Source organism: Ovis canadensis, chromosome 10 (genome assembly GCF_042477335.2).
Source record: "Ovis canadensis isolate MfBH-ARS-UI-01 breed Bighorn chromosome 10, ARS-UI_OviCan_v2, whole genome shotgun sequence".
Classification (NCBI taxonomy): Eukaryota; Metazoa; Chordata; class Mammalia; order Artiodactyla; family Bovidae; genus Ovis; species Ovis canadensis.
Genome location: NC_091254.1, coordinates 15,861,976 through 15,886,238, shown reverse-complemented (window position 1 = coordinate 15,886,238; position 24,263 = coordinate 15,861,976). Strand labels below are relative to the sequence as shown.

At 40.9% G+C, this 24,263-nt stretch overlaps 1 protein-coding gene across 5 annotated transcripts in view; it reads left to right on the top strand.

Moving 5' to 3' along the window:
* TDRD3 (tudor domain containing 3) overlaps positions 1-23,545 on the top strand; it is a 231,369-nt gene extending 207,824 nt beyond the window's left edge. For all 5 annotated transcript variants that reach the window (XM_069602155.1, XM_069602153.1, XM_069602156.1 and 2 more), the window contains 2 exons: positions 12,192-12,317; positions 23,290-23,545. In XM_069602155.1, the coding sequence (XP_069458256.1) occupies positions 12,192-12,308 (117 nt within the window). In that variant the 3' untranslated portion in view covers positions 12,309-12,317; positions 23,290-23,545. The remainder of the gene's footprint in view (positions 1-12,191; positions 12,318-23,289) is intronic.
* Positions 23,546-24,263: the final 718 nt, after the last annotated feature.

The window sequence follows — 24,263 nt, the reverse complement described above, 5'->3', positions numbered from 1 at the left end:
TGACCCCTAAGATGGTGTACATAAATGGGGTTAACCCGTTCAAGTAACAGGGTATGGGCTTGTATCATAAGGGGAGTAATAGGATTGTTATCTAGCCGTATGTGAGAATTTAGCAATCCTGGAAGCAAGTTTCCTACATAAAGACTGTCAGAAAACAGATTCATGGGTTCAGGGAGTTTTGTGAGCGCCACGGCAACAGCAAATAATTCTTTAAACTGTGCGGACCCCTCACAAGGCCCAAAGTACCCTCGTATATGTTCATCTGGCTGTTGTGATAGCTGTGGTGGCTGGCACACGACGGCTGCTGCACCATGCTTTCCTCCATCAGAAAAAGCATTGAGGGCATCTGGTATAGGCTTAAAGAGAAATAGCTGGGGCACCCTCCAATCTAGGCGACCAAAAGAAGTAACCCATTTGTGTGGCCCATAATGACAGTCAGGGATGCCTAGGTAACCCTCCAGCGCTAAAGCTATTCTCCCATTGTTTCTTTGAATCCATTCAAAATCTGATAGTCTATGTGGGATAACAATCTTATCGGGTTCATGCGCATAGCATCGGACTGCGTATCTCTTCCCTTCTGTATTAAGTCAGCCATTTGATCTATACAGGTATAGACTCGGGGAGTTCCCCCCAAGGATATGTGAACCCATTGTAGAGGCTTTCCCCCCCTGGACCAAGGCTGCCATAAGTAAGGATGGACTAGGCAGGACCCACAATTGTAGACTCTCTTCAGGAGTATACCTGGTAAGCTGGGCCCCATTGAGGGCCCTTTGAATGTCTTGAAAGATCTTTTTGTGGGAAGGTAGAAGGGTTATCTCATCATTGGGCTGTCTATCTTTTAATAAATCAAAGAGGGGCAAGAGTTGACCTGTCGAAACAGGGATCCAGGGTTGTAGCCAATTGAGTTCTCCCAAAACCCGTTGTAGGCCAGTCAGGGAGTAGGAATCTTGGATGTATAGCTGGGGTTTTAGGGGGCTCACACCTTCTAGGGACAGCTGAGATCCCAGAATCTTAAAAGGCAGGACAAGCTGGACTTTGTCAGAGGATATATGGAGTCTCCCTTTTGATAGACACTTCTGTAAAATTTTATATGCTTCTGTCAGCTGTTCAGCAGTAGGGGCCCCCAAAATGATATCATCCATATAAACATACAATTTAATATATGTCAGACCTCTAACTGGCTGGAGAAGATCTTTTACATAATTTTGACAATAGGCAGGGCTGTTTGCCATTCCCTGTGGTAAAACTGTCCATTCAAAATGCTCATCAGGCCCCTCGAAGTTAGTGGAGGGTACCGAAAAGGCAAACTTTTCACAATCTTGGGATTGTAGAGGTATAGAAAAGAAACAGTCTTTAATATCTATTACCATAAGACATAGATTACTAGGAATAGCTGGTATCCAGGATAATCCCCTTAGGGGTGTCCCTTGGATGATCATTCTCTCATTGATCTAAAATCTTGTAACATCCTCCATTTTCCCGAGGATTTTTTAATTACAAATATCGGGGTATTCCAAGGGCTAGTAGAAGGGCGGATATGTCCCAAATTTAGTTGTTCAAGAGATTTCTCTAAGGGCTTGCAGCTTAGTGGATGGAAGAGGCCACTGCTCCACCCATATTGGGGGTCCGGGTTTCCATTGTATAGGAGGGACCTGGGGGGCAGTGGCCCTTAGGATTGGGGGGGCACCTTCCATCGGGTTAGAGGCTCTCCCTTGTGAAGTTTATCCAATTCAGGATCTCCCCTATAGTTTGGTATGGGAGAATGTTTATAATGTTGATATTTTTCCTCATCGAGGAGGTCATGATAAAGGCCCTTATAATCAGTGGTAATATATACATCTGCTTGTCCCAAAATATCCTGGCCAAGCAGATTTGCATTCAATCCAGAAGCTATCAGGGGCCGAACCTCTCCTGTAGAACCATCAATATCTTTCCAGGGGAGCCACTCAGCAGTCTCCTTAGATTGAGTGTTCCCCCCAAGGCCCAATAATTGAGGCCCAAGGACCGATTTCCAACTAGGTGGGACCTCCTCTGCCCTGAGGACGGTCCCATCAGCTCCTGTGTTGATCAGGCATCAAAATCTCTTTCCTCCTATGGTAATATCCATTTTAGGCCTTAATCCAGGCACAATAGGCACAGTCCAATTGGCTCTGGGGGGCTCTTTGGCCTTAGTGATCCCCATTAGCCTTGTAGGGGGTCGGAGCCAGCCGCATCCAGGGAAGGGTTTTTGAAGGAACTTTTCAATATGATCGGGTGAGAAATGAGGTCCCCCTTGGGGTGACGGGGCTGGGGGTTGCCCCTCATCTAGTTTAAAGGCTTGCCGTCGTTATCAAACTTAGATTTGCACTCTGCCCTCCAGTGATATCCCTTCCTACATCGCGAGCATGGAGTAGTGGGGGGTCTCCGACCAGTAGGTCTTCCCCCACCTTGAGGGCACTCCTTCTCAAAGTGTCCCTCTTGTCCACAGCCAAAGCACAGACCCAATTTTGGGGGGACTAGGGGTCCCTTAGATGCGGTCCCCCCAGAGGCCATCATAGCGGAGAGGGCCTTGGTCATCGCCTCGGTAAGAGCTTCAGTCTGAGCCTGAAGGGCAGCTGAAATAGAGCAGGTCTGATGGCTCTGTGTCCCCACGTCTTTGGTGGCTACAATCCATCACTCCATAGAGCAGTCTTTCTGTCCTGTGCAAGCCAACTTATGGTCTGAGTTCATCCCTTCCCAGACTAATAGCCTAACAAATTGATCTCTCAGGGGCACCAGAAGGAATTTTCTCTGTATACTCTTTTCCACCTGATCTATGAAGGTGGAGAGGTTTTCATTATTTTTTTGAGTGATGCCCGATATAGGGGGGCTCACTGGGGCCCTCCACAAGCTTTTTCCAGGCAGCCAAACATATGGACTGTACCTTATCTGTATAAGGAGCAGGAATGGTGGCCTCTTGAGGTCCCGTACTCCACTGATCTGCTGTCCCTGACAACATCCCGAAAGTCACTAGGATAGCAGGGTTGGCAGCTTGATTTCTTTCTGCCTGAGCATGACACTCTTCCTTGAGAAAGGTACACCATTTGATGTAGGTGTTACTGGGGAGCACTGCCTTACATAGTATCTTCCAGTCTTGGGTCATACAAGGTTGATGAGCCAGGCCCTGGAGAATAGTTTCTGCCCACAGGGAGTTCGGGCCATCCTCTGCCACTGCCTTTTTGAGCTCTTTTAAATCATTGGCCTCCCAGGGGTACCAGCCTGCCGGCCTATTCCCCGCCCCCCCCTCCCCCCGCCCCCCGCGCCCCCGGTTGACGTTTACAGGAAAGGCTTGAGTTAAGCCAATAAAGGGCAGCGAGGATCCCCAAGGGTCCCCGGGATAGGTTCTCCCTTTCCAAGGTGACCTCATTTTCTTTCCCAAGCAAGGTGCTCTCGAAACTTCCTCAAATGGGGGAGGCAGGGAGGGGCACAGATCTCTCCCCTGGGCTCCCGGTCTCAGGGCATCAGAGGGGTCTCTATTCTCTTCCGTCCCTTTATCATCCCCAAAAGGCTCCCATGGCCCACTATTCGCTCTAGAGTCTTTATTCCCTACAGTCTCTTTTGCTATACTTTGGTCCGACATGACTCGTTCCTTGTCAGACTTTTCCCATTGTTTTTCTGATTTTGAATTGGGGGTACCTGTATCAGCGATATGCTCCTCGCTCCGTGAAAAGCAGAGCTTGAGGGCCGAAATGCTCAGACAGAACCCTAAGGGGGACTCCTCACCATTTTGAACCTCTCGCTGCCTAGCAAGGGTTTGTACTCAATCCCAAGTGTCCCAAGAGAACAGATTGGCCAAAGCAACCCAGGGGGCTAACTGTACAATGGTCCCCCAGACCTTCATGGCCTGAGCATCAGAAATCTCAAGTCCCCTGCTTATGAGCATATATCTCAGTGCCCTGAGTGTGGGCTCATCAGATTTCCCAATATTATTTCCCATGCTGCCGAGAGAGAATAGAAAGAAAAGTCACTGAGGACAACCACCAAAAATCCTACCGGGAGTGGTGGCGGCCAGAAAGTTGGGCTTGTGGTATGCTTTTGAAACTGTTTATGTGCCTGCGTCATTGCATGGAAGTTTTCTTGCTGGGGGCGGGCACCCTAGAGGTTTCTAGCCCGTTCTGTGACCCCCTTATCCTGTCACGGGAGTCTTCAAGTGGCAGGCGCCCTAATGGCCTTTACGTGCCTGACCCGTGCCCACAGGGAAGATTCTAGGCCACGTCCTCAGTTAAGAGTGATTAAAGGGGAGTTTCACCCGGTCGGGCTCTAGTTACTGAGGCTCACTTGTTGCAGGGCCTTCAAAGTCTGCCAGAGAGTGGCCCTAGCCAGGACTTATCAATTGCCTCCACAACCACTCGCCTGTTCACTGAAACTCCTGAAAAAGGAGTTAAGGACAGATCAGAAAAGAAGAAAGAAAATAAGTCAGGAGCAGAGGGCCTCAAAGCAGAGGGGGGGCCCACCTTGAAGTCTGGCTTACCTTGGGCGATACTCCTCTAAAGGGGAGCTCCACGCTGCGACCAGCCTAGGGTCCTTCGTCGCTCCTTTTTTCAGAGCCGCACGGTGACACCACCTCCGTCCGTCCGCTTTGCACCCCACGTTGGGCGCCAGTTTCTGCGGGGGGTGCTCCGCAGAAAGAGAGAGGCAAGGGAACTTCCCTCAGCAAAGCCAAGGGGTCCCGAGGAGAGGTGAGCCTGCTGTCCACCAACCCAGCCCCTCGGCAAGGGAGACACAGTCAGACGCGACAGGGGTTCCATCTAAGCAGTTCCGCTTTATTGCCACAAACTTTTGGTTTATATAGGCAAGCAAGGGGGTTTTGTGAGGGACTTCCTACAGTTGCACCAATCATGTTAAAGGTCAAGTCGTAATATGCCATAGTTGCACCAATCACATTAAAGGTCAAATTGTAATATACCATAGTTGCACCAATCATGTTAAAGGTCAAATCGTAATATACCATAGTTGCACCAATCACGTTAAAGGTCAAGTCGTCATGCGCCTTCATTGTAACAGGAGTCTATCACGCACTGTCCACGTGCACGGAAATCAAGAGAGCCAATCAAAAGTTTTGACAAACAACTTAGGTGCGCCCTCATCTCTTCCGCCAGGCGCCATCTTAGCTCTAAACTGCAAAGCTAGCCCTTCTTTTTCAAGGTTTCCCATTTAGGGCCCCACATCTTTGCTTTTGTACAATGAAGACTGAGATTTTTTTTTTTTTCCGTTTAGGTATAGAAGGTGAGTTTTTATTGTCAGATGAGAAATTTAATTCACGAAAGTTTAAATTTTCTCTGTGATAACATCCAAAGGACTCTGAAGTGGGTCAGAGACCCATGTTCCCCTTCCTTTTCTTTCACTAGCTCATTTTCTTATATTAATCAAGTCGTTCAACCTAGTTGGTTCCTAGTATACAGCCAAAGGTGAAGTTGGGTTTTTAGTTTCTGTGCTTCAGCTTTACAGAACTTGGAAGGACTAAAGAAGAGAAAGCCAGGGAGATACTGCTTGCATACACGTTTTAAAAGACCTACTCTAACCTGTAGATAAAGTCTAGGCTATCTAGTCAAGGCTGTGGTTTTTCCTGTGGTCATGTATGGACGTGAGAGTTGGACTGTGAAGAAGGCTAAGCGCCGAAGAATTGATGCTTTTGAACTGTGGTGTTGGAGAAGACTCTTGAGAGTCCCTTGGACTGCAAGGACATCCAACCAGTCCATTCTGAAGGAGATCAGCCCTGGGATTTCTTTGGAAGGAATGATGCTGAAGCTGAAACTCCAGTACTTTGGCCACCTCATGCAAAGAGTTGACTCATTGGAAAAGACTGTGATGCTGGGAGGGACTGGGAGCAGGAGGAGAAGGGGACGACAGAGGATGAGATGGCTGATGGCATCACTGACTCGATGGACGTGGGTCTGAGTGAACTCCGGGAGTTGGTGATGGACAGGCAGGCCTGGTGTGCTGCAATTCATGGGGTCGCAAAGAGTTGGACACGACTGAGTGACTGAACTGAACTGTAACCTGATCCATCAATTTTGTTTGGAATTCATATGAAATTTCACTTGACAGTAGAGTGCCCTGTTTACCCCAGAAATGATGATGGTGAAAAATGGCAGTTTGTAAAATTTAAATTGGCTCAACTAGATTATCCCCAAATCCTTTTCCAGTTCTGACATTGGCTGTTTGTGTTTCTTGCCCTCATTGCCAGCATAGTCTGAAGGACAGACAGGACTATTAATCAGAAGACCCACATTTTAACTCAGGTTATTGTGCTAATTATTTGAGCAAATAATAGCTTCTTAGTTATTTGGACTAACTGTCCTTTACATAAACTAACTGTTTTGTAGTTTGTGGTTCCAGACTACTACAGACCCAGTTTATTTTGTGCTGGAGTTGTAAATATTGAATTGGAATATATATGTATATATATTTTTAATTTTTATTTTCACTTTATTTTGCTTTACAATACTGTATTGGTTTTGCCATACATTGACATGAATCAGCCACGGGTGTACATGAGTTCCCAATCCTGAACCCTCCTCCCACCTCCCACCCCATATCATCTCTCTGGATCATCCCCATGCACAAGCCCCAAGCATCTTGTATCCTGTATCGAACATAGACTGGCGATTCATTTCTTACATGATAGTGTACATGTTTCAATGCCATTCTCCCAAATAATCCCACCCTCTCCCTCTCCCATAGAGTCCAAAAGTCCGTTCTATACATCTATGTCTCTTTTGCTGTCTCGCATACAGGGTTATCATTACCATCTTTCTAAATTCTATATATATGTGTTAGTATACTGTATTGGTGTTTTTTTTTCTGGCTTACTTCATTCTGTATAATAGACTCCAGTTTCATCCACCTCATTAGAACTGATTCAAATGTATCCTTTTTAATGGCTGAGTAATACTCCATTGTGTATCTGTACCACAGCTTTCTTATCCATTCATCTGTTGATGGAATATATTTTTTAAACAAGAATAATTGGTAAACTAAGAGTCATCATTAATGACGATATATGGCCTCTGTAGGCAAAACTGCTGCCTATAATCTTCAACCGTTATTCAATCTTAAGTTACTCTAATAGAATATTAGTATAATTGATCTAAAATAGATTACTTAAAACAGTTTAAGTTCTACTTTTGGAATCCATTGTGTGATTTTTTGTTTTTGTTTTTGAATGGAGCAGAAGTACTTTATTTTAAATACTAGGACTAAAAAGTAAAATCAAAGGTCAAAATTTTCCAGTGGAAACCAAGAGGTATAATCAAAATTAAATACAACCTTGAGCCAATTCAGAAAGCTCAGTAATCTTCAAAGTGATTTTCATACATTAATTACTCCTCATGGCATCCCAAGGATGAAAGAAATTTAATTCTCATATTCTAGTTACTGATAACCACAGGAAGAGTCTGCATGATTGAGATGAGCCATTTTAATAAGGCAGGTTGACAAATATTTCATCAAATATTAAGGATCTACCACATCAGCTATATATGAGGCACAAAGTATCCCACTGAGGCGGCCTACTTTAAAGCCCTTTTTTTTTTTTTTTTTTCTTTTTAAAGACTTTCTTTTTTAGAGGAGTTTTAGACTCCCAACAAAACTGTGAGAAGGTATGGGATTTGCCATATACTCTTCATCTCCACACATACATAGCCTTTCCCAGTTACTAACATCCCCCACTAGAGGAGTACATTTGGTACAACTGATAGACCTACATTAACTCAATAGTTTCCAGAGTCCTTAGTTTACATTAGGATTCATTCATGGTGTACACTGAATGGGTTTACACAAATGTATAGTGACTTGTATCTACCATCACATTATCATGAAGAGTAGTTTCACTGCTCTGAAAATCTGTGCTCTGTGTATTCATCCCTCCATCCCCACAACCCTTGGCAACTAGTGATCTTTTTACTGTTTCTTTTAATTTTGCCTTTATTACGTGATGTTTTGGGAAAGCAGGTTTGTCTTTAAAGTTACTGTTTGCTTAGGTATTTTATTAAAATCGTTTCTGTTTCTGAAAACTAACTACACAAGCTAACCAGACAGGTAAAGGTAATCTAGAGATTCATAAAGTAGTTCATATGTGAGTCACTCAAGGAGACATGTACTTATTAATATTTCAGTTCAAAAGACAAAACCAAATGTCTATATATTTTTAAAATAAATTTCTTATTAAAGGAAAAAAAATATTTCAGTGTTCAAAATGCTCAGAGTCCAGGAATTATTTTTGAGGCTCTTGGTATATATTTCATAAGCTGACGTGTTTTTGTGTGCTGTGAAAATTGTTACAATGAACAGACTAGAAAAAACTATTTTAAGTTACACACAAAATAGCTATTAGACATGAGTATTAGTAAGTTTTTCTTGTGAAGAGAATTGCTATCCCTGTTCCCTACCCCCACCATTAATCAAGAATCATTTTCTCCCAATAAAGTTATGGCTGTGTGAAAATGCTGAAGAAATGGTAATCTAAGATAAGGCAATTCAGTAAGTCAATATGAACCTGTTGCTGAAGCAAAAGAAAACAAAGTATTGTCAGCAAATAGAGCTCTCATCACAGAAGTTCCATAAAGGCAGCTTTTACGCATTAGAGACAGAAGCAAAAGAAATATCAAAAAGAAAAAAAAAAGGGAAAGAGTAGTAAACCCAAACTTCCTGAATTTCATAGTTATTTTCCAGGCTACCCTGGCACTTAGGAGTAGGAAATTTCCTCCTCCTTTGCCTAGCCCAGGGTTTCTCAACTGTTGATGTTAGAAATGGTTGATTCTTTGTTGCATGGGCTGTCCTATGCATTACAGGATATTTAGAATAGCTTCTACCTATTAGACCTAGTAACAACTCCCCTAACCCTACTCCTTCAGCTTGTAACAACCAAAAATGTCTCTCGACCCCCTAACTGCCAGTAGCACCCCTCAGGTATAGCAACCAAAAATGTTTCTAGACATTGGCTTCCCACCCGCACTCCCCCTGGTGGAGCAGGGAAATCCCTACCAGTCAGAGAACTGAGAGTCCAGGACCACCCTCTTCTGTAGAATACTGGTTTACATGCCTAGCTGCACAGACCTTAACTTGTGGAGCAAAGAACCTGACCTGTATTTACTTGTGTTTCACATCTCCTACTGATGTATGTTCCAGGTTCCAAGTAACTGATTTATAGTGAACTTTTCTAAACCAGCTCATTTATAAATGAGGAAAGAATGTATTTGTCTATATTCTCATTTGAGATGTAGTTTGTGCTACGCAGGAAGGATGTAGTTGTGACCTGTCGTGCATGTTTTACAGGTGAAGTTGTGCATCTCCTTTTTGCATTGGTGCTCTCTTTTTTTCCTTTCACAATATCAGTTCATTCATGTTGGTGTCACAATGACTATTACATTATATATCTTTTCATTAAAAGGAGTAATGTTTAGCAGTTTAAATATTGGCATAAAAGAGGGTACATTTTGAATATTAAGTATTTTAAAACCAGGTAAATCTGATAGCATGGCTCAGGTGAGCAAAAATGTGAGTTCCAATAAAATGGCTCTAAATCTCAAAAGCTTCAGTGAAGATGGCCTGGGTCAGTTCTGTTTTTATGAAAATTGTCACCAGTCTTCTAAAGAGCCTTGTCTAGGTCAGAAATAAAATGGTCCTGGTCTAGACTCTTCCTCTAGTGAGCTCTGTGAATTGGCAGAATCACCTCTCTGGGTTTAGAGATTTTCATGTCTGTCAAGTCTAGGGGGACAGACCAGATAGCTTTCCAGGAATGTACCAGCTCAAAATAGTGTCAGATGTTTTTTCAAATAGTCATGAACTATGAAATTAATTGTTTTTTTTTGTTTGTTTGTTTTAAAGCTGTTACAGACTAATGAAACTAAAATAAAAGAAGATAATGTTATAAATTTCATCCAAAGAAACTGATCTATTAAATTGATCTGTGTGTTTTATGGAGAGCGTTGCTCATTAAATGCTAAAAATTACTAGCTCTAGACTATATGAAGTGATTTTTGTGGGCAACCAGTTTTTCTCCAACTACTCTGTGGGAGGAATATTTAAAAGTTAAAAAAGCAAGATTGTGCCTTTGATAAAAACTGAGAACCAAGCTATCAGAATCTATTTTATTTTTTGCTTCCTTTTTGTATAAAATGATTGTGAAGACATCAAGTAATGAAAGAAATACCATGGTTGGTCATCTCTATAAAATCATTTAATTGGCTCTGGCTAGTATAGTCTGAGAATCTTTTAAACGATAGAGACAATTTTTCAAATAGCAGTGCCATATTTATTATATAAATTTCTGGCTCACTCAGCAAATGTAGTGTCCTACCTTTAACACTGTATTTTACTGGTAAACTGTATAAATTTTTAGACCTAACCAATTCTACAGTTTTGGATGTGGAGAATAATAATATGCCATTCTAATTCCTGAAACAATTACTTCACCTGCTACAGCAGCAAATATATTTTCATTCTTTTCAGTTAATATGCAGAGCTTCACATGTCGTAAAAATAAATAGTTTCTTTTTAAATTTAGCTATAATATTTGAAAATAATCATTCAGAGCAGTGACCATATTAATAAAAAATAATTCTCTCCTGAATACTTTAATTTTCCTTACTGTATTTTAATTGCTTTACTAAATTATAAATGCTTATCTAATGCTTCTCGCCATTTTGAGGTTAATTATTAGTGAAAGGGACATAGAGGATGTAAAACTAATCTGGAAGTTTGTCTGTAAAATGTTATTGTGTTAGTTATGCTAGATATGTTGTCAGATTTCTTTATTCTCTTATTTAGGTGATGATAGTACCTTAAGGGGGATCATTAATTTTTGGCTCATGGTTTATTTCTTTTACATGCAGACTAAGACTTAAAGTAGCAGTGTCTGAATCAAAACTCAGATTTACCTTTGAAATATTAGGGCAAAGTCACAAAGTTTTCCAGAACTTCAGTATCCTATATATAAAATGGAAAAATGTTTCTTAAGAATACTGTGGATAATGCCTATTAATGAGGGATTTGTTCATGCCAAATATTAAATATCATTTCTAAATAATAGGATTTGGTCAGATTATCTTAGCATCTTTCTACTTGCATCAAGTAAAATTGCAATAGTTTGATCTGTAAGAATTAAAGAATAGAACTCAGTCTTTCATGTAACTCCATTTAGTGTTAGGGTCAAAGGAAAGCTATCCTTGGGGATGAAAAATTCAGTGATAAAGTAAGGAGGAGGAGGAAGTAATAGCATAAATTTCCTAAATCATGCAAATTATTGTGCTCAGATAATTCAGAGAGCCATTTTTTTTTGTCTCTCTCCAAAAGGAACATACTTCATAGCTGCATTAATTTAAAACACTAAAATAACAGGGTGGCAGCACTCAGTAAGAAACCAGTGTGACTTTTGGCTACATTTCTGTTGCTGCTAAGTCCTTTTCAAATATTGTTATTAATTATACTCTTTCTGCTATTTATTTTGCTTATCCTAATTTATCCATGCTATTCTTTGAGCTGCTGGTTCTATACCCTTAGTAAGAAAGAAGATGAGAAGAAAATAGTTTGTATCTTATTGTGGTGATTGCTGTGTCTCACATGCTTTCTTTATATGTAAATTATATTTCTCTCTTCATTCCAATCTATTATTTTTTCCTGTCTCTAGATATAAGGTTCTTAATGATGTTGGACCTTTCATCAGATGAGGACTACCAGCTGGCTCCTCAATCCCTTTTCCATATCTTGCCAAGACCCCCGTCCGTGATAAATGCCCAGAAGCCCAAATATTCAATTAAAATTGTCTTATAATGTTGCTTTTCTATGTTTTCACCACATCATGTCATGTCACTTGGGGAGATAACCATAATATTATGTGGAAATGGTTTCCTTTTCTAGATTAAATTTGATTCTCATGTTCAGTTCAGTTCAGTTCAGTTGCTCAGTCGTGTCTGACTTTGCGACCCCCCTCACAGCACACCAGGCCTTACCACTATAAATTTCATTCTTCTATTAACAACAATCAAAAGTTTTTACAGTGTCCTTGCCTTCTTTTTCCTCTTTTTCCCTACTGTCCTCTATTATAAATGTTGACAAATTTACATCCCAGGGCAGCTTAATAGGGTATAGCAAAATGGAAACTGTAAAATGTATTTAACGTAGGAAACATGGAACTGTTTTGAACATATTAAATCACTACTCTTTGCAAACAGGAGGAAGAAGGCACCTATGACCAAACTCTTGAATTCCGTAGAGGAGGTGACGGCCAGCCAAGACGATCCACTCGACCAACTCAGCAGTTCTACCAGCCTCCCCGGGCTCGGAACTAATGCAACAAGGTACATTTGACATTGTGAGAAGCTTTCCACGTACAGAAAGATGCTATTCATGTTAAATATATAAGCACAGTTATTAATGTTTCATGATAACATACAGGCATACTTCATTTTATTGTGCTTCTCCTGATTACACTTCACAGATATTTGCATTTTTTTACAAATTGAAAGTTTCTGGCAACACAGTGTCAGGGAAGTCTGTCAGTGCCATTTTTTCTAACAACGTTTGCTCCCTTTCTTTATTTGTGTCACATTTTGGTAATCCTTACAATATTTCAAACTTAATCATTATTATATTTGTTATGGTGATCTATGATCAGTCGTCTTTGATGCTAGTATTTCAAAATGGTTATGACTCACTGAAGGTTCAGGTGATGGTTAACATTTTTTAGCAATAAAGTACTTTTAATTAAGGTGTGTACATTGGTTCTTAGACATAATGCTATTGCACACTCATTAGACAGCAGTTTAGTCTGAATAAAATTTTTACATGCACTGGAAAACCAAAAACTTAGTGTGACTTGCTTTGTTACAATATTCACTTTATTGTGGTGGTCTGGAACCGATAATACCATAGTTACAAACTACTTTTCCTCCAGACCTTTCCCCATAGATGCTATCCTTAATCCCCTTTTTTCTCTATACCAACTCTTTCCTATTGAAGGTGATGACAATCAGTGAAATGACTATAAGTTTGAAAGTAGGAAAAAGATAAAAGAAAACAAAGGACTAGATACTTATCAACCTAGATAACTGAGTTTATTTTTTGTTGTTTGATTAATTTCCATCCTTTTTAAGAAAGAGGAAGTGTTTCATATATATCTTCAGAAATTCAGTGAAGACAGCCTTACTGCTTATTGAGATGTAATTTAGGAGCCGTATGCTATCGATCCAGATTCTTTCATCCTAGAGTTTCAGAAAGAAGGTTACTAAAATCATCTTCACTATGAAGGAAGATGTAACAAAGAAGTCAGCAAATTATGGGATCAATCTAAGGCATTTCATTTTGATGAACAGAGACCTTGTTTCTTAGTACGTTCTTAGAAAGAAATACTTTTGCCGTCTTTGGTAACATTTCCATTTTTTCCTTATGCCAGAACTCTTGAATATTTCTTTTAATACATAGAGTTTTCACATTACAGCTTTTGCTATATATCACATAAACACTCTTTTAGACTTTATATCTTTTTTCTTAGTCTCTTCTCAGTAGAAAGACTACTGAGAATTTTTAAGAAATTGTTCCCAATTCCTTATTTCAGCTGTTCATTCCGACAAAGCTGCTATCTACATTGTGTGTGTCCCCTACTCAGTGACTCTCTCAGTTCCTCACAGCAGCCAGGACTGTTTAGCACTGGAAATGCAGCTAGCCTGAATTGAGATGTGCTATAAATAAAGAATGAATACCATATTTCAAAGACTTAGTTTGAAAAAAACTCAGTAACTTATATTGATTGCCTGTCAAAATGATAATATTTTAATAAATTGAGCTAAATAAAAAGTTACAATCAATTTCACCTATTTAATTTTACTTTTTAATGTGACTACTAGAAAGTTAAAAATCACCTATGTCTCACGTTATATTTCTGGACACTGTTGTTCCAAGACCTTCTCCAGCTTCCCAAAGCTCTTTCATTGGTTCAAAATTAGTTGTCATCCTAAGTGAAGAAATATTTTCTTATATTTTCTAGCCCTTTTCCCCTTATGTAATAGTTTGCCTGGAGCAAAAGCCTAATGCTGTTTGACTTCTGATTTACCCAGTGAGCCAGGATAGCACCTTCTCCCTTTTATTATTGGTTTTTCTTTGCACTTATTACAAGACCGTCAAGTAGACAGATATGCTCATGGTATCACAGAAGAGCTAATTCTTGACTTTGGGCATTTTTCTGTAGCATGCAAGAACTGACCAAAGCAGAATCAAAGTACACGTAAGGACATCAGCAACATTACATTGTGCGCAGTCAAGCATCCACTTTTAACATAAGCTCAGTGTGCTTATAATTAAATCTTATTTAAGGTAAATGAAAACTGAGACTTCCCTGTTAGCTTTCCAGTGTCTTCTGAACTGTTTAAAACAGGTTTTAAAAGGCACCCAAAGGTTCTCAACCCCCCGATTACTGTAGGACAGGAGATTCAGGACTCTAGGACGCGAAGAGTCAGACACAACTGAGCGACTACCCTTTCACTTTTCAATTTCATGCATTGGAGAGGGAAATGGCAACCCACTCCAGTGTTCTTGCCTGGAGAATCCCAGGGATAGGGGAGCCTGGTGGGCTGTCATCTATGGGGTTACACAGAGTTGGACACGACTGAAATGACTTAGCAGCAGCAGCAGCAGCAGCAGGACGCTGAGAAAGCAAGGCTGAGTAGAGAGAAGATGTGAGATGAGGAAGGGTGCAGCCGATGGTAGAACTCGTAAGTCCTCTGGGCCCTTCTTTAGTGTCTTTCATGTTTTCTACATTCGGTTCAGTTCAGTTCAGTCGCTCAGTCATGTCCAACTCTTTGCGACCCCATGGACTACAGCCCGCCAGACTTGCCTGTCCATCACCATCTCCTGAAGTTTACTCAAACTCATGTCCATTGAGTCAGTGATGCCATCCAGCCATCTCATCCTCTGTTGTCCTTCTCCTCCTGCCTTCAGTCTTTGCTAGCATCAGGGTCTTCTCAAATGAGTCAACTCTTCACATCAGGTGGCCAGATTACTGGAGTTTCAGCTTCAGCATCAGTCCTTCCAGTGAATATTCAGGACTGATCTCCTTTAGGATGGACTGGTTGGATCTTCTTGCAGTCCAAGGGACTCCTCAAGAGTCTTCTCCAACACCATAGTTCAAAAGCATTAATTCTTCAGCTCTCTGCTTTCTTTATAGTCCAACTGTCACATTCATACATGATCACCGGAGAAACCATAGCTTTGACTCGACGGACCTTTGTTGGCAAAATAATGTCTCTGCTTTTTAATATGATAAGTTGGTCATAACTTTCCTTCTAAGGAGTGAGCATCTTTTAATTTCATGGCTGCAGTCATCATCTGCAGTGATTTTGGAGGCCCCCCCCCAAAATAAAGTCTGTCACTGTTACCACTGTTTCCCCATCTATTTTCTATGAAGTGATGGGACCAGATGCCATGATCTGGTTTTCTGAATGTTGAGCTTTAAGCCAGCTTTTTCACTCTCCTCTTTCATTTTCACCAAGAGGCTCTTTAGTTCTTCTTCACTTTCTGCCATAAGGGTCGTGTAATCTGCATATTTGAGGTTAGTGATATTTCTCCCAGCAATCTTGATTCCAGCTTGTGCTTCTTCCAGCCCAGCGTTTCTCATGATGTATTCTGCATGTAAGTTAAATAAGCAGGGTGACAATATACAGCCTTGATGTACTTCTTTTCCTGTTTGGAACCAGTCTGTTGTTCCATGTCCAGTTCTAACTGTTGCTTCCTGACCTGCATAAAGGTTTCTCAAGAGGCAGGTCAGGTGGTCTGGTATCCCTATCTCTTTAAGAATTTTCCAGAGTTTGTTGTGGTTCACACAGTCAAAGGCTTTGACATAGTCAATAAAGCAGAAGTAGATGTTTTTCTGGAGTGCTCTTGCTTTTTTGATGATCCAGTGGTTGTTGGCAATGTGATCTCTGGTTCCTCTGCCTTTTCTAAATCTAGCTTGAACATCTGGAATTTCACGGTTCACATATTGCTGAAGCCTGACTTGGAGAATTTTGAGCATTACTTTCTTTTTTTAAGGGAAAAGACAGATATATGTATACCCATTTTCATAGCATTATTTACAATAGCCAAAAGTTAGAAGCAACCTAAATGTCAATGACTGAATGAATAAACAAAATATTGTATATACACACAATGGAGTGTTTTTCAGCCTTAAGTTTTACCGCTCAGTCGTGTCCAACTCTTGGCAATCCCATGGGCTGTAGCCTGCCACACTCATCTGTCCATGGAATTCTCCAGGCAAAAATACTGGAGTGGGTTGCCATTCCTTATTCCAGGGGATCTTCCAGTTCAGAGATCAAACCCGGGTCTCATGCATTGCTAGCGAATTCTTCAACTTTAAAAACGAAGGCAATTCTGACATGTGCTACACATGGATTAAACTTGAAGATGTTATGCCAAGTGAAATAAGTCAGTTACAAAAGGAGAAATCATGTACAATTCCACATACGTGAAGTACCCAGAGTCCAGTTCAATCGCTCAGTCGTGTCCGACTCTTTGTAACCCCATGGACTACAGCACGCCAGGCCTCCCAGTCCTTCACCAACTCCCAGAGCTTACTCAAACTCATGTTCATTGAATTGGGGATGCCATCCAACCATCTCATTCTGTCATCCCATTCTCCTCCCACCCTCAATCTTTCCCAGCATCAGGGTCATTTCTAGTGAGTCAGTTCTTCGCATCAGGTGGACAAAGTAATTGGAATCTCACCTTCAGCATCAGTCCTTCCAGTGAACACTCAGGACTGATCTCCTTTAGGATGGACTGGTCGGATCTCCTTGCAGTCCAAGGGACTCTCAAAAGTCTTCTCCAACACCACAGTTCAAAAGCATCAGTTCTTTGGCACTCAGCCTTCTTTATAGTCCAACTCTCACATGACTACTGGAAAAACCAAAGCTTACTAGACGGACCTTTGTTGATAAAGTAATGTCTCTACTTTTTAATATGCTGTCTAGGTTTGTCATAACTTTTCTTCCATGGAGCAAGTGCTTTTAATTTCCTGGCTGCAGTCACCATCTGCAGTGATTTTGGAGCCTAAACAAATAAATTCTGTCACTGTTTCTCCATCTATTTGACATGAAGTGATGCGACCAGATGCCATAATCTTAGTTTTCTGAATGTTGAACTTTAAGCCAACTTTTTTACTCTCCTCTTTCACTTGCATCAAGAGGCTTTTTAGTTCCTCTTCACTTTCTGCCATAAGGGTGGTGTCATCTGCATATCTGAGGTTATTGTTATTTCTCCCAGCAATCTTGATTCCAGCTTGTGCTTCATCCAGCCCAGCATTTCTCATGATGTACTCTGCATATAACTAAATAAGCAAGGTGACAATATACAGCCTTGACATACTCCTTTCCCAATCTGGAATCAGTCTGTTGTTTCTTGTGCAGTTATAACTGTTGCTTCTTGACCTGCATACAGATTTCAGGAGGCAGGTCAGGTGGTCTGGTATTCCCATCACATCCATCTTTGATCTGGTCCACGTTTTCTCCCATAAAGCTTCATCTCTCTCCATCCTTAAGTCTCACTTTATTCTCCAGAAACACCAACTCCTTATACTTCTTTTCATAAACCATGATTTTTCTTCAGTCATAATATTCCTTCAGCCTGTTGTTTTTCAGTCGCTAAGTTGTGTCCAACTCTTTTCAACCCCATGGACTGCAGCAGGCCAGGCTTCCCTGGCCTTCACTATCTCCCAGAGTTTGCTCACATTCATGTCCGTTAAGTGGATGATGCCATCCAATCATCTCATCCTCTGCCACCCTCTTCTCCTTTTGCCTTCAATCTTTCCCAGCATCAGGGTCCTTCAGCCCAGAAGGTCCTATATCTACACCCTCACTTTTTCTAGCTGTTTCTTCCTCAGCCTTTAAGATTCAGTAAGTGTCTCACTATCAGAAGAATTCTTCTCTGGCCCAATCCTACATTTGGAAGTTGCTATCTACAGGTCTAGAGAGTTGACCTGACCTCCTGAGCATTACTTTACTAGTGTGTGAGATGAGTGCAATTGTGAGGTAGTTTGAGCATTCTTTGGCATTGCCTTTCTTTGGGATTGGAATGAAAACTGACCTTTTCCATTACCTGTTCCTAATGTTTTCTACATTAGGGCTGCGTCAAAAATTTCCTTTGAAAAAGAGTACACTGCTTAAAAGTAAAATATGAATGGTAGCCCTGGGGTAATCATAGCTTATTTGTATCAGAGTGTACAATGCAGGCTGTTCCTAGTCAACTAAAACATTACAATCTTCATGGTTCTCTATGTACCCTGAGTTAAAACTCTCATCTTTCCCAGATGCTTGTTTTGGATTGTACTGTTGACATGGAAAATCCTCACAGTAAGAAAATTAATTTTCACAGAGAACAATCCCATAATGTTATCAGTAAAAACACCTCACTGCAAAATGTATCCTAAAAATTAATTAATTAAGCACGACACACGTGATCTTAGTTGAAAAACTTTACTTATTCATTCTTTAAAATTTATTTTTCTTTATTGAAGGATGATTACTTTACAGAATTTTGTTGTTTTCTGTCAAACTGCAACAGTATACATATATCCCCTCCCTTTTGAAGCTCCCTCCCATCTCCCCCCTGCCACCCCACCCCTTAGATTAATACAGAGCCCCTGTTTGAGTTTCCTGAGCCATCCAGCAAATTCCCATTGGTTATCTATTTTATATATGGTAATATAAGTTTCCATGTTGCACTTGGTTCAGACATTTGTTACAGAAGATTATGAAGTAGAATTAAATATACTCTCTTTGAATGGGAAGTTCAGTAACAAGGATTATACTTTTTGCTTTTGTCACACAACTGAATATATTATTTTCTTCTTCAGTGAAAAGATACTTTATTATTTCCTCATTCCTAGTTTCCATTTCACTTAATCATTTAAAAACAATGTATATATTGTATCCAACCATTTGACTTGATTTCCAGCAAATATAAACATGAACTTTTTATCACTTTTTTTTTAAGTTCATGGTTGTCTTTCTTTTTATGTTTTGAGTACTTTGCTAGATGATGAATACCATAGTAGCTCCTTAGTAAGTGTTTTTTTAAGTCAGTATATTTTGATAAAGTTGTTTATGTGTAATTTACATATTCTTCGATTGTCCTAAGGAGTTTTTTTACAAGTCTCCTACACCAACCCCCAACCCCTACACATTCATATACTTCCCCAGAGGTTCAAAGGGAGTTGGATTCTGCTTGAGGCTGGTACTAAGACAATATCAGTGATTAGCAAAACCAAGGGATACCTGGGAGTTAGGACTCAGTGAGAGGAGCAGGTCTCAAGAGAGCACATGGGAAATAGGCCTAGGTCTGAGAACAAGTGGTGGCAAGTTAGATCCAAGCCCTGAGGGAGGAGAGGGCCCAAACCTGTATTATCTGGACTTGTCATTATTACAGACAACTTAGAAGTAAGAGCAGTTGTGGATAGGGTGTCCATAGTTCTTTAACCAGTGAAAGGGACCAAACTATGTGCCTTTGAAAAGGTTTCTGGCATGATTGGTGTCCTAGAAATTAGATACCAGTTAGTAGCGGCAGGATTTAGAGAGTTTTTTGTTTTTTTGTTTTAAGTAAAGTTGATTTAGTTTTCTTTCACAATACTCTGGCCACCTGATGTGAGGAACTGACTCATTTGAAAAGACCCTGATGCTGGGAAAGATTGAAGGTGGGAGAAGAAAGGGATGACAAAGGATGAGATGGTTGGATGGCACCACCGACTCTATGGACATGAGTTTGAGTAAACTCCAGGAGTTGGCGATGGACAGGGAGGCCTGGCATGCTACAGTCCATGGGGTCACAAAGAGTCAGACACAACTGAGCAACTGAACTGAACTGATTTAGTTTTACAGATGAATTTTAAAGCTTCACTTTCGTGGTAGGGTAGAGTCCTCTGAAGATAATCTAAAAGCTGAGGAAGATTTGAAGAAGGGAAGAGGCAGTCGCTACAAGAGATTGTGTGAACCAAAACAGCGTTACTGGTGGTGGTAGAAGAGTATCACTTTAGACTCCTTAAGAGTTTGACCTTGGTGTGTTCAGTGCTATCACGAACTTCTGAATAAGAATGATATGATCAAAATTAAGCTTAAGAAATACTGCTGTTGGATATAGGATGTATTAAGCACCAGAAGGGAAAGAATCTAGGAAGCTATTGCATTGGTCTAGCTGAAGAGTAATTAGAGCTTCAAGTTTCACTGTGAAAAGAGAGAAGTGGCAGACCTGTGTAGACTTTGACATATCAGAGGAGGTTCGCTACTGCCATGGAGGTTAAGGCTCAGTATGTAGAGTGGTTTAGTGAATGGTGACTGAGTGTTAATTTCACTTCTAGTTTCTTTGATGAAAGAATAGTCTTCATAGTTTTACATATTAACCAAAACCTTGAAGCTGATCACTAAGTATAGTTGTTTAGTTGTCCGACTCTTTTGTGATCTCGTACACTGTAGCCCTTGAGGCACCTCTGTCCATGAGATTCCGGACTGGGTTGCCACTTCCCTCTCCAGGGGATCTTCCTGACCCAGGGATTGAACCCATGTCTCCTGCATTGCAAGTGGATTCTTTATTGCTGAGCCACCAGGGAAGCCCCTTTGAAACCAATAGCTAAGCATATATTACTATATAAATATAATGACCTTCTTTATTTCCCAAGGTCCAGATTTTAACCCCATTTTTAGCTAGTAGAAGATGTATTTTTAGATGGCTTTCTGTTTGTTTGTGGGTGTTTTTTTCGGACAATCTAGACCAGCATCCTTTTACATAATTTTTGAAATCAAGGTCAGGGAAGTGATCACTATAAAGATAGATGTTATAGAACCCCATGAAGCCAGCAGAAGAGTCATCATGTGAGGATCAGTTCAGTTCAGTTCAGTCGCTCAGTCGTGTCCGACTCTTTGCGACCGCATGAATCGCAGCATGCCGGCCTCCCTGTCCATCACCAACTCCCGGAGTTCACTCAGATTCATGACCATTGAGTCAGTGATGCCATCCAGCCATCTCATCCTCTGTCATCCCCTTCTCCTCCTGCCCACAATACCTCCCAGCATCAGGGTCTTTTCCAATGAGTCAGCTCTTTGCATGAGGTGGCCAAAGTACTGGAGTTTCAGCTTTAGCATCATTCCCTCCAAAGAAATCCCAGGGCTCATCTCCAGAATGGACTAGTTGGATCTCCTTGCAGTCCAAGAGACTCTCAAGAGTCTTCTCCAGCACCACAGTTCAAAAGCATCAATTCTTCAGCACTCAGCCTTCTTCACAGTCCAACTCTCACATCCATACATGACCACAGGAAAAACCATAGCCTTGACTTGACGGACCTTTGTTGGCAAAGTAATGTCTCTGCTTTTCAATATGCTGTCTAGATTGGTCATAACTTTTCTTCCAAGGAGTAAGCGTCTTTTAATTTCATGGCTGCAATCACCATCTGAAGTGATTTTGGAGCCCCCCAAAATAAAGTCTGACACTGTTTCCACTGTTTCCCCATCTATTTCCCATGAAGTGATGGGACTGGATGCCATGATCTTCGTTTTCTGAATGTTGAGCTTTAAACCAACTTTTTCACTCTCCTCTTTCACTTTTATCAAGAGGCTTTTTAGTTCCTCTTCACTTTCTGCCATAAGGGTGGTGTCATCTGCATATCTGAGGTTATTGATATTTCTCCCGGCAATCTTGATTCCAGCTTGTGCTTCTTCCAGCCCAGGGTTTTTCATGATGTACTCTACATATAAGTTAAACAAGCAGGGTGACAATATACAGCCTTGATGTACTCCTTTTCCTATTTGGAACCAGTCTGCTGTTCCATGTCCAGTTCTAACTGTTGCTTCCTGACCTGCATACAGGTTTCTCAGGAGGCAGGTCAGGTGCTCTGATATTCCCATCTCTTTCAGAATTTTCCACAGTTTATTGTGATCCACACAGTCAAAGGCTTTGGCATAGTCAATCGGGCAGAAATAGATGTTTTTCTGGAACTCTCTTGCTTTTTCCATGATCCAGCGGATGTTGTCAATTTGATCTCTGGTTCCTCTGCCTTTTCTAAAACCAGCTTGAACATCTGGAAGTTCATGGTTCATGTATTGCTGAAGCCTGGCTTGGAGAATTTTGAGCATTACTTTACTATCATGTGAGATGAGTGCAATTGTGAGGTAGTTTGAGCATTCTTTGGCATTGCCTTTCTTTGGGATTGGAATGAAAACTGACCTTTTCCAGTCCTGTGGCCACTGCTGAGTTTTCCAAATTTGCTAGCATATTGAGTGCTGCACTTTCACAGCATCATATGAACCCCTCTGAGCTGGTTCAGTCTCACGGGTAATTTAACTAAGCCTGTGGCTTCCCCTGCCTGCTCCCCACCTTTATCAGATGCCATTCTAGCAGAAACGCTCTGGGTGGCAACAACAGAGAAGGCTGAGAGAGGTGGTGAGAGAGGCCCTATTTGCTTCAGTCCTGTTTCAGCTTCATGGAGGAAAGAAACTGTGTAGGCAGGAACGGGAAGCATTCCCATGGCTGCATTCAAATGGCTCATAAGTCCTCTGAAGTAAATAGTCTGCTGATTAGAAAATAGAGATTTGGGTACTATTATCCTTGTGAGAATAATAGTGAGGAAAATAGTACCCGATAATAGTGAGAATAATAGTACCTCAGAGGACTTATGAGCCATTTGAATGCAGCCATGGGAATGCTTCCCATCCCTGCCCACCCAGTTTCTTTCCACCATGAAGCTGAAACAGGACTGGAGCAAATAGGGCCTCTCTCACCACGTCTCTCAGTCTTTTCTGTTGTTGCCACCCAGAGCGTATCTGCTAGAGTGGCATCTGATAAAGGTGGGGAGCAGGCAGGGGAAGCAACAGGCTTAGGTGAATTACCTGTGAGACTGAACCAGCTCAGAGAGGTTCATAGGGGAAATGGAGGTGGGTAGGATGGGGGTAGATGTGATTCAGTGGCAGACTGCATCTTTTTTAGGTCACCCTCTGTTAAACTCTGCTCAGTTAATCCAGATTTGTGAAGCAACGTGCTAGCAATAGAGGGACTAACAGTGACAGAGATGTACTTTAAACATTTCTAGAAGGAAAAATTATTTTTTAAAGACTTTGCTTTTTGTTTATGTACTGATTTATAGAAATTATGTTTATAAATTAGCAATGTCCAGTTTGCTCTGCTTGTGATCTATTGATATTTGTATAAACACTTCACAGTTACAGGTAGGTTTCAGCAGTGTATGTATGAAGAAGTCAAGTTGAGGTGCCAATTTCACTCTCTTCTTCTCTTCTTAAATAGAGTCTTTATGAAGAAAGGAGCTCTTGACTGAATCATCCTGGTCAGAACCTGTTGATAGACCTCCTGCTTTCCCTTCGGAGTAAGATGCAGACATGGTGGATATTATTATTTGGAGAACTAAAAGGCAGATTTTAGGGGAAAAAAAAAAATTCAACCCACATAAAGAATGGGGGAAAATTACAAAGTTAAATAAAGTAACTTTTACAAGTGGAAGAATTTTTTCTTCTGCCATCAATAAAACCAATGCACTATTAAATACATTGTTTTGCTCTATGTTTCATTTGCTGAATGTTATTTTTCTTGTTCATCTCATATTAACCACATACTAATTGCCTCCTGTAGAATGGCAGTTACAGCATACTGAAGCGCCACTGTAATTATAGAATAAACTGCCTGACACAGTTTGCCACATTTCTCAACAAAACAACCTGAACCCAAATAGCAGTTCTTAGTATGGTAACACTGCTAAACATGACAGCAAAAATATATTCAAAACTCGGATATGTTATTTTAGCAGTCTATTAATGTAATTCAATCAAAAAACAGGCATTCCCTTCCTTATAAAACATGCAGTGGATCTTTTAAGATGCATCTGGTTGCAGATAACAGAAAACCCAGCTCTAACTGGTTAAACACTAAAGTGCTGGCTTATTTCACTTACCAGAAGCACATTGAGTTTCCGTTGGTTTAACTCACTGACTCAGAGTTGTCGTGAAAGATCCTGACCCTTATTCTTTTCATCTCATTTCTGCTTTCCATGACATAAGCTTCATTCTTCAGCTCTGTATGATCCCAGGATGGCTATAGCTTCCTGAGCTGTTCAGTGCAGGGATGGGGTTGGGGTCCCTTCCAGAAGTACACTCAGAAGAGAAAAGAAGCTTTCACTCTTAGGCTGCATTTACCTGTGTTGTGTGACTTTTCAGCCTTTGAACCAGAAACTTCAGCAAGGGTCCGTGGGTGAGTTTAGGCCTGAT